This window comes from Pelodiscus sinensis, chromosome 7 (genome assembly GCF_052426305.1).
Source record: "Pelodiscus sinensis isolate ZL-2025 chromosome 7, ASM5242630v1, whole genome shotgun sequence".
Lineage (NCBI taxonomy): Eukaryota > Metazoa > Chordata > Testudines > Trionychidae > Pelodiscus > Pelodiscus sinensis.
The window spans coordinates 41,141,681-41,155,335 of record NC_143058.1 but is presented as its reverse complement, the minus strand read 5'-3'; the positions used below and the strand labels follow the sequence as shown (position 1 = coordinate 41,155,335).

The 13,655-nt window shown below is 39.1% G+C and overlaps 2 protein-coding genes across 4 annotated transcripts in view; one reads left to right on the top strand and one right to left on the bottom strand.

Annotated features, from left to right (window-relative positions):
* LRP2 (LDL receptor related protein 2) overlaps positions 1–2,550 on the top strand; it is a 220,019-nt gene extending 217,469 nt beyond the window's left edge. For all 3 annotated transcript variants that reach the window (XM_075933562.2, XM_075933563.2, XM_075933560.2), the window contains exon 79: positions 1,019–2,550. In XM_075933562.2, coding sequence (XP_075789677.2) covers positions 1,019–1,180 — 162 coding nt within the window. In that variant the 3' untranslated portion in view covers positions 1,181–2,550. The remainder of the gene's footprint in view (positions 1–1,018) is intronic.
* Positions 2,551–3,713: 1,163 nt separating this feature from the next.
* Positions 3,714–13,363, bottom strand: LOC149524055 (retinol dehydrogenase 7-like). Its single transcript, XM_089779553.1, has 5 exons — positions 13,337–13,363; positions 10,833–11,163; positions 8,356–8,614; positions 6,934–7,097; positions 3,714–5,925 (listed from the first exon to the last, which is right to left on the bottom strand). The coding sequence occupies exons 1-5, from the start codon at positions 13,361–13,363 to the stop codon at positions 5,678–5,680; spliced, it is 1,029 nt and encodes a 342-aa protein (XP_089635679.1). The 3' UTR covers positions 3,714–5,677.
* Positions 13,364–13,655: the final 292 nt, after the last annotated feature.

Here is a 13,655-nt window from a genome sequence, read left to right as displayed (position 1 = left end):
AAAACATGTAGATGGTATCATGAGCTTTCATAGGCGCAGCCCACTTCTTCAGATGACCGGAGTGTTGGATGTCCAGAACCAAGAATAAAATCATCATAAAATAATGGTCATCTGGTTATCTGAAGAAGTGGGCTGTGCCCACAAAAGCCATGATACCATCTACATGTTTTGATAGTCTTTAAAGTGCTATCAGACTATTTGTTGTTTTTTAATTACATTTCACTCATTCTCCACCTTTCACCTAGCTCACAAATGGGGCTGGTTCTTGTGATATGGGAAGCATAAATTAACATTTGTTAATATGGATAAGAATCTGTGCTGCATCAGTAAGAGGCACACAGCACAGAACATGCAGCACAGGGAGAAGGGACTGAGGTGGTTTTAAAGCCAGTTATGCCCTACCCTCCCCCCCCCCAAAACGTACGTGGTTCCTGGGGCTACAGGCTCATACTAGGAATCCTTTTTTTAAAATGTTCCTAAGTGACTTAGGAGTCGAAGTCCTATTTTCATAGTGAATCAGTTATGTAGGAGCTTAAGTATCATTGAAAGTAACTTCTCCTCAGTCTCTGAGGATAATGTGACTTGTGCTCAAAGTCATGTAGGTGCTTTTGAAAGTTTTATCCTATTTGCCCCATACTGGGAGTGAGAGATGATAGAGTGAAGGGCCTGGCCTTACAAATACTGTTGAGATAAGCTTGCTTAGGGCTAGTGAGCTCAGTAGTTATCTACAGTAGTGTGTGAGTATATACATATAAAATTACTCATTGTTAAGCACCATGGGCGGGAGTAATTGTTGGCAGGATCAGCCCTTACTAGTGTCCTAATTCATTATCTCAGCTTTGCCTGCTGAGGTGAAATTGGTGTTTAAATAATGATATATGGGCTGGTGGCCAGGGGGGCTGAGTATCTGTGTACCTCATTGACTTCAACCAGAGCTATGGGTGCTTAGCACTTCTGAAATCAAACCTATACTGAACAGTTAAATGTTAAACCAGTTTTTTCATGGTGATTGTTTCAGATGGAGAAAGAACAACAAGAGGACACTAAAAATGCCTCACCGCCCTCTCCTTCACTGCCTCCTAAGATTACTCTCAAGAGAGACCCATCTTTAGCTTATACAGCAACAGAGGATACATTTAAAGATACCGCCAGTCTTGTTAAAGAGGACTCTGTTGTATAACTAGTTAATCTGTTATGGAATAATTAGATTTACCCATTTGCACATATATTTTTTATAAACAGAAGGAAAAAGGTTCACATTCAAATGCTTTATAAAAAATATATACACCTTTTAGCTAATAGCTGGAGATGTCTGTTGAAGCTATGCCTTGTTTTTTTGACAAATGCCAACTCCTATTTTTTATGAACAATTATCATGATGTACTATATGTATATCTTTGCACTGAAGCTCTCTGAAAGTAATGTTATAAATATATTGTACATTTGTAAATTTTTGAAAGATTATCTTGTTTGTTGATGTAGCTAAAAGAAATTGGTACTGAATTGGTTGTTACATCTTTAGGGATAAATCCTTTATATAAATGATTTAACTAAAAATCAAGGTAAATATAGAGCTTTACTGATTTACAGAAATTTTTGGAGCATATATTTATAACAGCACCTTCTTAAACATGTACTGGTGTTTTGTGCATCCCTACTACCCATTTAATACACTACTGTAAAAATGGGACTATCTGTCTTCTCTCTCTCTCTCTCTCTCTCTCTTTCTGTATATCTCAGATTAAAGAAAAGATGGAAATTCAGCACAGTGTATTGGCTACCTGCACAGAATGTTGTTTTTGCAATGTTTTGTCTGTTGACATTAAATAATTCCTCCCCAGATCCATAATACATATACTTTCCTTCTAGGTTCCAGTAAAAAAAAATCCTTAACAACATTCATAGGAAGATTTGATATATTTAAATTTTAGTGCCATACAGTAATTTCATCCTTAATTAATGAGATTTTTCCTGATCATCAATGGAATAACTGTTCTTGGCTGGAGTCTCTGGAAGCCGCTCGTACTGTTTGTTAAATGAAGTAGCTAGCAAAGTACAAAAGATGCTGGTTAATTAAAAAATGAGCCAGCTTTTTCATGTGGAAAATTTAATTTTTATTGACTATTTATTTCCTGAGGTGGACATTATTAGAAAGGGAAACAGTTTCTGCTGATGCAATCTTTGTAGGTCTTTGGTTATTTCCGTAACATTCCATTAGAATATACTGAACATGTTGCTAGCTTTTCTATCAAGTAGCCAGTTTAGTTTCCATAACATGAACTGTTTAAGAAAAGTCTAAGCACCACTGCAGGAATGTGTACTTTAATATGTAATTTAGCATTCCTGGCTAATTATTCAAATAACTGCAGACTCCTAAATTTATAATCAATGAGACTTCTGCTGTTGATTGTTTTATACCTGAGTTCTCAAAATATATGCTATCCCTATTTAGAATGCTTGTTGTAATGACTTGGAAATGTGTTTTGATTAGAAAAGATAACTGGAAATGATGCTGCTGAATAAATCTAATAAATGTGTTATTTTATCATATTCTTAATCCATAGATTATTCAGTCTAATGCGCCATACAAATCTGTCATAATCTGGAGCTTTCAGTGCAGTCCTGAAAAAAGTAGTGCTTTAAAGGACACTAATAAAAATACTTTGTACTTTCCAAACATTTGAGCCTTGTTACACAGTGATGGGTAAATCAGAGCTCTATTGAAATCAGTTATACCTTGGTAAAGCATCAGATGAAAATAATTCCCATTAACATTAATACTCACAACATCCTTCTAAAGTAGGAAACTGTTATTCACAGTTACAGGCTGTGAAAATGGGGCAAGGAGACTGACTTGTTGGAGGCCATAGGAGGAGTCAGAGTCAATACTGGGATTAGAGGTGGAAAGTGTCTGGTTCCCAGGCCTGAGCTCTGACTGCATAGCTCTCCAATCCCAGTTAATCATAGAAGGCCACATTCTGATTTGTGTGCTCCAAAGTGCACGATATTAGTAACTGTAGAACTGCTTGGATAAAATGCACGCCAGTTAATGCCTAGATTTTCATGCTGCTAACACTTAATATTCTTCATGAGTTCCTATTGTGCAGTAATGATCTCTGTTCTGATGAGGATGAATGTCTGTCACTATTTTGGTTAATGTCGGTGTATAAGAGTAATAGGATACTTGAAATTCTCATGCACAAAAATAGGCTCTCAGGCCATCACATGTTTGTTATGACAGTGTTAAATTCCACCTGTTAAATACATTGGATGCCTCCAGTTGAAACAAATGTCTGCAATAGTAATATTTTGTCTCCCAGCATCCTTGTGGAGTGTCTTACTGCTTAAGCCAAGCATTATTCTAATGTTCCTGTTGTTGTGGTTGTGCAAGCTCAACATCTGGCCCAAGAATAACAGTGTGACAACTGATGGTTTATCTGAGTGACATGGCTCTTTCTGGTGTCTATGTTCCAAGAGAAAATAGGGCTTGCTGCACCTGCTTTAGTCCTCCGACAGCGGGAATAATATTACTAGTATAATTGGCACAGTTTTTGTGTTGGTTTTGAAAGGCAGCTTAGTTAAGAGTTTTGCTTTGAAGAAACACATCCATTTTTGCTCAAGCCAAACCCTATATTTACTTTGTATCCATCAATTCATGAAACCCGTGTGGTCCTGATCATGAACTGATTTTAACGATGGTGCAGATGTGCACATAAATGTGTTTCAGAAGATGAATTCCATTCATGCATGAGTTGCTTGCAATTTTAACTTTGTTGCATGAGTGCCTGTCACCCCAAAAATTGGCCTGGAATATTGTAAATCATTATTTTTACAACTTTTCTATGAGACGTTTTATTCACCATTTAAAAAATAATGCAATATACTATAGTACATAGCAATTGTTACATCCTGGAAAGTTATGAACAGTATCTTTTTAACAAAAGTTGTACAATAAATTGCATTTTACAAATAAACATGTATAAGAATGTACAGAATATCCCTCATTCTGAAAAAATCAAGAGCCAGATTTGGAGCTGGTATATATTGGTGTAGCTCCATTGAGTTCAGTTGAGCTATAGTAGTGAATACTAGCTGAGGATCTGACTTCAGATTTGTAAACCTTTTCATGGTAGTTCCATGGAATCTTTCGGACCAGAATTTTGGAACTACCAAAGAAGGGACTACTCCAAAGAGGATCTTCCCAAGCCTTAACATGCAGCTCAGTATGTTAGGCTTCTAAAACACAAACAGGATTTTTTTTTTTTTAGGAGACAAGGCAATATGCCAAAAATACAGAGTAAATAGCAGCATATGCGCGTGCACGCACACACACACGCACACACACACACACACACCAGCTGGTGTTTTAATTACTAGTCCTTATTATGGCTGAAGTCAGTCTAGTGGGCAGCCAAACTGAACATGAGAGAGAATCTGGGCTTTGTTGTTGTTGCTAGACAAACCCAAAGTTCCTTTGTTTTCACCAGCCTTTTATAGTGATTAGTTTTTATGCAAGTTTATGGATTTTGATGTGTTATATTTGGACCATTAAATACAATCTGGTTGTTTTTTTCACAAGGTCATATTCATCTAAGTTCTGACTTGCTGTGATATTTTTGTCAACTTAATTGACCTGGATATTAATCATTAATCAGCAACTCAAATCTCTAGTAAACAAAACCTTTACCCTATCAGTTTTCTAACCACCATGCACACCATCATATTAGCCAATGACCAGCGGTTTATTAGGGAATAAACTTTAGTGTGCTTCATATTATAATTGCAAGAGGCTTTGTAATCTCAAGTTGCATTTTACAGTGCTGAGTGCATTGAATATAGTATTATTAATCAACAAGAGCGTAAACAAAATGACCTGCTTCACCTCAGAGTGAAATGTAAACCCCCGAGGGATCTCTAGGATAAAAGGCATCATGTACATATATATTATTTTTCAGATAATAAAGTTGTACGGAATAAAGTTAATGTATAAATATTGTAGTAATAGATACCAGTTGGCTGTGATTTCTCATGACTTGTATCACATATTGTTGAAATAACCTCTGCATCATCTCCATTATAGTAGCTGACTATTGAATGGTAAATAGGAAGATAGATGTGGTTGAGCACTGGAGAGAAATGTCATGGATATTTTTCAAATGCTAGGGGTTTACTTTAATTGGATCAAGTTTAAGTCCTTAGAATTCACAGCTTTGTGAAGTTCAGCAGCTGGTGTGCATGATTCAGTCAAATACCCATATTCAGCAAGAATAGCTGTATCAGTTCTTGAGTAAATGCGTCCTTATAGAGCGATCCCCCTGGAATACATGGATTAACAATGCTGCACTTTGCATAACAGCATGTTATAATTCATAGGCTGGTATTTGGTCCAGCTTTAAGAGCAGAATAGATTTGCATATAACAGAACTGATTCAAGATATAAAAAGCCCAAAGTCATCAAACTTTTTGTCTGGCAAATACTATTTGACCAGCTCTGGAGGAGAATGTTATTTTGCAAATATATCTCTGAGGAATAGGCATAGTAAAACATTCTTTTCAGACTGAAATTCAATAAAATCAAAGTGCTTGCCGAGGAGAATTAAAGCAGTCAGGGAGGTGTAGGGAAGAGAGTAGTATTCTTTTCAAAATCAGCCAGTCACCACTTTGGTGGTACTAAATATTAAACAAGTGGAACTCTGGATACTGATTTTCTACTGGCTGCTGGAGTTGGAAGCAGCATACTCAGCATCATATCAGAGAGAAGAGTTGGTGCATAGGAGAGGGGCAGCCAAAAGAACTTTGCATCCCATCCAGGCCCATAGCGTGTCCTGGGGTATTTTGCTATCAGGGCATGCTCCATGCAGTTTGTGACTTTAGAAATATCAGAGTCGCACAATCTTTTCATTGACAATCTTTGAGCTTTTACATCTGCAAGGAAGAAAATAAACCCTTGAATGCTTATGAAACATTCTCTAAAATATTTTAGAATGGTTGACAGCTAAAACGATGTAAAGAAAAAGAAGAGCTATAGAACTCTCCACACTCCAATGCTACTGTTAACTGTATTGTAAAGCTTTAGAAATAGCTCTATTTTATGCTAGTAATAGTTGCTTGTTTACTGCTCAGAAACAAATGTTCAGTAAATGTTCATAAATAATCTATGAAACTACAGGCTTTGTACATTGTACATATGTTCCCAAATTTTGCTGTTTATCTCCCTGCCTTTTGTAGCCTGAATTAACTATATTTAATCAGTAAACTCAACTTTCTTCCGTCAGACTTTCTCAGGCCCTCTAATTGTCTGTAAATATTCTTGTACTCTGTAAGAATAACTCAAAACTAATCTGCAAAAGAACAGGAAATCTTGCAGCAGAAGAGGAAATCCTATGTCCTAAATCCTATGAAAATCCTATGAAAAAAAGCTATTCTATAAAGCATTGGGAAGTATATTGACTGTTTAACATTGTGATGAACTTCCTCAATGAGTGAGGCATGTCCTGCAAAGCAAAGACGTGTGACAACCCCCTAGTCTCAAGGAATGCTTGGTTGTAATTGGTGAGAAAAGCCAAGGCTAACCAATTTGTTCACCTCATGGAGCAATTCTGTTGATCAGAATTGTGGAGACACTCTTCCTTCGACTTCCCTTACTCCTTGTGGAATGAGGGATTGCAGGGGTCAGAGTAAGAAGTCCTCCAGCTTGACATTATTTCAAAATAAAGGTTGGCTGTGTAGACGTGCACTATGTTATTTCGGAATAACGTCAGTTATTCCAAAATAACACTGCAGTGTAGATATGACCCAAGAGACTAGGCCCTTCACTTGAACAGGAAAGTTCAAAGAAGATATGTCAAAGGAGATAACGGTCAGCCTGTGACTAAGGGTAGCCAAATCCACTAAACATATTCCAGTCCAGTGATGTTAAGTATTCGTACTTACACTCAACAAAGTATTGATCGCCATAGGATTCTCTGACCTCAGGAGTTAATTGATTCCAAAGTCTTAGCAGGTCTCTCTCAATGGCCTCAGAACTAGTTATTCCAGTCTGAAAGCATCCTGGCTCAATTATGCTCACCTTCACTCCAAAATGCTGCATGTCCCTCCTGGAATAGAAATAAAACCCAGTAACAAATGGTTTCATCCTGGCTCACCCAAACAATTACATGACCTTTCAAATATTTGGCTATGTAATAACCAAAGGGAAGGTGTGTACCTTAAGGTGGAATGTTGATTTCTTTCTGATTATGTAAAAATGTCAAAAAAGTGCAAATTGGCTTTATGATGTGGCATATTGTTTTTTTGTTGTAACCTATCACAAAAAAGACCCACCGTACAGAGGAATATACAGTACAGCTACAATAGAATAGCAGCAGCAGATATTCTAAATGCCGCCTCAGTGTAGTTTGCTTAGAAACCACGAGGATCAAGGAAACTCCCAAATTCATGTGAACCACACATCTAGCTGAAACGCTGTACATCTCTATGCAAAGATGTACAACACAAAGAAAAAATTTCCATTACAGCTGCTCTGTTATAATCTTCTTGTGTTGTCATTAACAACCTGAAGGAATCTGAAAACAAAACACAGGCAGGCAGAAGTATATGACAGGAGTACAAGTCTCAGTAGATTTCATTGGCCAAATGTTCATGGGCTGAAGGTTAATTCATTTGCTTTTAATTAATAGGAAAGGGAACAGACATTTACAGTATATATTTTGCACTGCAGTTCAGCTCCTTCACCATGAAAATTCCCTTTCTCCCTATGGGAGCAGCTTCAGAGACTTTTGGGGAGCTGACTCGTTCATGTGCTATTCCAAACTATGCAATGGAATTGAACACACCTGAACATCAGCCACTAACTTTGGCTCTTGGAGCATATTCTGCTTCATAAGAATGTTCACAGTTGCTCCCCATCTATTTTACCAACTCTCCCTGCCTGTGGAGAGGAGACTGTAAATTTGAATAGCACCATTGACTGCAACGGGACAGAGCCTAAACCGACAGGGCCTAGAACAGTCTGCCCTTCACTAGGCCCTCAGCACTACTGGCGCTTTATTACCCCATAAAGGCTAGAGACTAATAAGGGCATGGCTGGGATCATAACAAGAAATCCATATTGACTATGTAAAGGGGAGAAACTGAACCAAACTCAGGGTAGTACCCACACAGCCACAAGAGGGTGCCAGCTGTTGAAGGCAGCCTTATATACAGTAAGACATCTGAGATGTTCACTCTGCTGGTTTTTCTCAGCTGGTCTCTAACCTTCTATGAACTAAACTGCAGCCTCAGATTCAAACAGTTGCAAACTTAGAGCATCTGAAATTCAAGATGAGAGCCACAAATCCATCTCTAGACACTCACCGTAAGATGTCTGAGAAAGCTTCCACGCCCCACTTGGACAAGCAGTAGCCACCACCTAAAAATGCCAATCGTCCCATAACACTGGCAACATTGACCACTCTTCCATTAGCCCTTTTCAAAAGTGGCAGGAGCTTCAGGGTGATTTCAATCAACCCCACCAGGTTAACATCCAGAATTGCATGGAAATCGTCAATCTGCAGCCAGTCGGTGGGTGCCATTGGTGTTGCTGTTCCAGCATTATTTACCAAGCCAAAGAGGCCTGAGATTATTACAAAAACAGTAAGTGCCAGTATTACAGCAGTGAGCGGGTTGGAGACATGACATAGCAATAGACTGAGAGCATTCACATTTTGCACACAGTTTAACAAGATGAGTATCTGACTGGGTTTCTTTATGACTATTTGAATTTACCCTGTACAAATGGCAAACTTTCACCTTCCTAATACCTAAGTCAATGGTTCTGGATTAGAACTAGGTAAAATATTAATGGAGATATGATTTACATTGGTGCAGTTACCGCCCAGGTCTCAGTACTAGATCAAAAGGGCATATGTACCCTGCAGGTGAGCCTGAACCTTCCAGCCTGGGGAGACAGACTACTGCTAGTGGAACTTGCTAAAAATAGCTATGGCTGTGTCTACACAGCAGGGTTATTGTGGAATAGCTGATGTTATTCCAAAATATCATAGTCTGCGACTACACAGCAAGCACACATTAGGTCAAAATTATGGCGAGCTGGAGGCCTTCTTACTCTGACTCCTACCACCCTCAATTTGCAAGGAGTAAAGGACGTCGGAAGAAGAGTGCTCCAACTCAGACTTCCTGCTGTGTAGACAGCGCAAAAGCCGAAATAAGCTATTTCCACTTAAGCTATGCAACAGATGTAGCTCACGTTAGCATAGCTTATTTCAGCTTTAGCCCTGCTATGTAGACATGCCCTTAGTGACAGTGCTTCACTGGCAGAGCTAGCCCATGCCACCGGTGCTGCAACATGCCCACAGCTGTTTTTGTACGTGAGAGGGAGCCTCGCTGTCGTGAGTTTGCCTACTGGGACTTGGTGCCTTGCTCTCCTCTGCCGTGCAGACATACACTAAGTGATCCTGGCGCTTTCTGTGCCCCGGTTACCCCATCTGGGAAACAGCGATAATAGTGCTTCTCCACCTTTGTCGGGTGCTTTGGGATTGATGTCTGAATGTATTAGTGCCATGTGATTAAAGTGCCTACAGCACCCAGCTCAGGATGGGCTGCTTTTAGAGAAAGAGAATAGTGTAGACACCCTGCTAATTTAATGCTTGGCATCTTTGCTTACATGGCTAGAGTGAGGGTTACAGTGAGTGTTGCCTGCCCCATGTAGGCTAGGCTAAGACCACAGTTCAGCAAAGTCCCTGGAGAGGCATTGTGGTTATTTTTTCCTAGTCCCGCCACTGAAGGTAACACAGTCCACAAAAGAACAAGACTGTGATTTAATTAATTTTTACCCTTAGAAACAACTGAAATTATCAACTGATTATTTAAACATGAGAAAAGCCTTATGAGTAAAAATGTTTTGCTTTGCTGTTGGATCTCATTGATCACCTTTACCAGCTTTGAGGTACCAGTTACAACTATATACTTTCTTCAGCCAAAAAAAGTTGTTTTGTTCCTCCGTGGCCTACTCACAATAACTAGTTTGTGCTCAGTGTCTTATTCCTTGTGCCAATGTGAAGTTAAGACAGGAATGGATGTCTTGCCATAGCAGAAAAATTCATTGGATTAGGAACCAAGACAGACTTTTTAACATTTTCTGCCAAAAGCAGAAGCCAAGGAATGATCTAAACTTTCTGTTCTTGAGTATTCAGAGACACATTTTCTTCCCTCTTTCACATTATTACACTCACAGCTATAGCACTTTGTGGTACAAAGCACTGTAGTGACGTTGCAAATGGAATTTGGACAATGCTCCTATTTGATTGCTAGAGTTAGTACCATCATTATGTGTGCATAACAAACATCAGACTTGCTGACAGAGAAAACAACAACCCTTTGCTTTCCTAAAAGGAGAGTGTGAACTCTGCCAGGCATTTTTAATTGACTAGGGTGATTGATTGCTTAGGTAGGCCAACGAAGTTCTGATTAGCACTTCCATAAGCTGAGTTCTTTATCTGCAGCTGAGTGAGACTTAAAAACATATACAAGTATATTTTCTGATTTATAAAATAGCAAAGAAATATTATATTTAGATGTCCCTGACTAATAAATGCTAGAGGCAAACACAACAGTTGAAACTGGCTTTTGGAACATAACACACTTTTGAAACCATAGGGTTTGGTGCTAATCAATACCTAATTAGATAGACTCATAGCACTGAAGCAAATACAGCTGTAATCAGCATAAGAAATGATCTTGCACGGTTATTATGTAAGGTTACTATCAGAACTGTTCTGCTTTATACTTGGATATATTTAATGTTTGTATGGACTGCTGGCTATTCTACTTACTTTCGCCATCTGTCTCTTGTTTCACAAACTCCACTGCATTATCAATGCTGCTGGAGTCAGTTAAGTTCAGTATCACAGTTTTCAGTGAGAGGGATGTGCAGGCCAGGAGTTCTTGGCTTCCCTTTTCTGTCAGACATGCAGCAATGACGTGGAATCCTCTTCGGTCAAGTTGTTTAGCCAGCAAGTTCCCAAACCCACTGTCACATCCAGTTATGAAGACATGCTTTCCATTCAGGTCTTTCACAATAAGACTGTCTCGTATGAGCCAGCAAATAAGGAGGAAAAGTATGGAAGCCAAAATTCCTATCTGCGCTGAGCTGGAAAGCAAGGCCTACAAGCAAATAATGTTAAAGATCTGGAAAATGAATGCAGTCAATCTATTGATTCTATCTCCAACTTAAACACAACTCATATAAAAGCTTTGTGTCTCGTTCCAGATTTTTGTCTTCTTATGAGTAAAATGGGGCACAGAGTTAGGTGCTTGACCACAGTTTGAGTGGTGTCTGTGAAAAATATGCATGTTGGCCGAGCCTTTCTCTAAATTTCCTTGTCAATAGTTTTCCATTATTTTTAAGATGCAGCTTCCCTTGTCTTTCTCACTAGTCTGCAGGTGATTGGCATGTTTCAGGACGAAAAAAAGCATGTCACTGACTAGCCACAGTTGTCTCCTTTTGTGAACACTCCTGATTACTGAGAGCACTGCCGGAGAAAAAAGTCTGCTGCAAAGAAGTGCAATTCAGTATGATCATCTGCTTCTTGCCACCTACAGTGCTTCTTCCAGAAACACTGGGAGAGAACAGAAATGTATGGGCTCTCCTGGTGAGTGTGCTGACTCCTTTGTTGTGTGCTTTGTAAATGTCAGCTGGTGCTCACAATCTGCTTTCTTTAACCTCTGCTCTTCGAGCAAGGCTGGACTTCAGAGCAATATCTGAATCTGTTGTCTGGCTCACTAGCTCCTCTCTAAACAAGTAGTAAAAAATGAATGGAAATGCCTACCGCTGTGCTGACCGGATCACAGATCAACCTAACTTCATTGTGAGAGAGAGGATTTCAAGAACACAAGTTGCCACAGTGCATTATCGCATTCCTAAATATACAGCAACATCCTCCTTCCTGGTGACAATACACACTCACACATGCTTCTTATTGGCATGGGTTGGCTTTGGATTTGTGCTGGGGGGGGGGGAGGGGTAGGGGTGCAAGAATTAAACTGAAGCTCTGTTATATAAGCTAAATGCCCAAATCCATTAGTGGTCACCTGAATGGAAAAGGTCTGTTTTCCAAAAGTGCCAAGCATCTGCAGCTCACAATGATTTTGATGGGCTGCTCAGCACCTTTGAAGTCTGCTATGACTTAGGGTATGTCTATACTGCAGATTTTTTTTGGAAAAATGGCCATTTTTCCAGAAAATCTACACTTAGGTCCACACTGCAATGGCATTTTTTCAATAGAAAGTCAAAAGAATAGAGGTGCTTTTCTGACAGTGATAAACCTCTTTCTACGAGGAAGAAGCCTTTTTCTGAAAAAGCTCTTTCAGAAAAAGGCATGTGTGGATGGGGAAGAGGGTTTTTTTTTTTTTTTTTTTTTTTCCAAAAGAAGAGGTCTCCAGGAAAAAACACAGGTGCTCTGGTGGCCACTCCATCCATAGTAATCACAATGCAAATGTGAGACAGCATCCAATCAATGTGGATACTATCTTTCGAAAAAAGCAGATCGCTTTTTCGATGTGCTTTTGCTGTGTGGATGCACTCTTTTGAAAGAAGTTTTTCTGGAAGATCTCTTCCGGAAAAGCTTCTTCCGAAAGAAGCGTGCAGCCTAGTCATAGCCTCAAGTTCCAAAATTTGGTTTTAAGTGCCTCACACTAAGCAGCCAGATTGAACCTCTGAGTGTTTACTGTTAGTATTTCATAGCATTTTTTAAAAAGGAATTAATTTGAGAGAAATGTGTTTGATTAACTTTTATAAATCCTTGAAGTAGTTAAATGACAATTCTCTCCCTCCCCCCCAAAAAAAACCCTTTCTTCTAGAGTTCAGAATTCTTTTGGTTTTTAAAATTTATGTAGATCGCCAAAATGTTACATTCTAATAAACCATAAATGGCATTAAAACAGGGAAGAGATGCTAAAATATTGAGCCTAGTACCTGCAATCCTTTCTCATATTTATATTCCTAGCAGGCCATTGGGGTAATCATATCATTTTTCAAAAGCCATAGATGCCCCCCACACACGCACACACCTTTCATGCTCGGACTGCAATAGCCAACAAGACACCGCGTGAAACACAAAATGATTCTCGTCTGCAGGCCTCAAGTCAATAATGTGTTTTATGCAGAATCCATATCTGGTTAGTTAAATAACGATTTCTAGAAATATTTCTGGAAAAGTAGTGACTTAAGTCTCACTTTGCCACCTCTTTCCCACTGTAAATTGTTTTCTTAGCTAGTCTGTAAATTCAGGTAGCCCGTAGTTTTAAACATTAGCTGTGTTCTTGTGCTGGTACTTACATTCTGGGGAGACATCTGCAAGCTCATTATAAGATTCCAGGAGAACAGAGTGTCTGTTGCCGGTTACAGCTGGAGCTGGAGTGAAGAAGTTGTTGCGAATTTTAATTCACGAAGCTTTTCAGTATGATCTGCACAGTGACACCTTGCTGATAGTTTCAACATAGATTCTGTTCTCTGTGGGACCGTGTGATTGCTGTACAATAGCTGACAAGCCCGGTACAATTCCCTGCTGTTGATTATGACTTACATTCTGATGACTCTATTTTAGCCTCTTACCAGGAAATAATCGTATGTGTATTCTAAATGTCTGTGTAGCCCA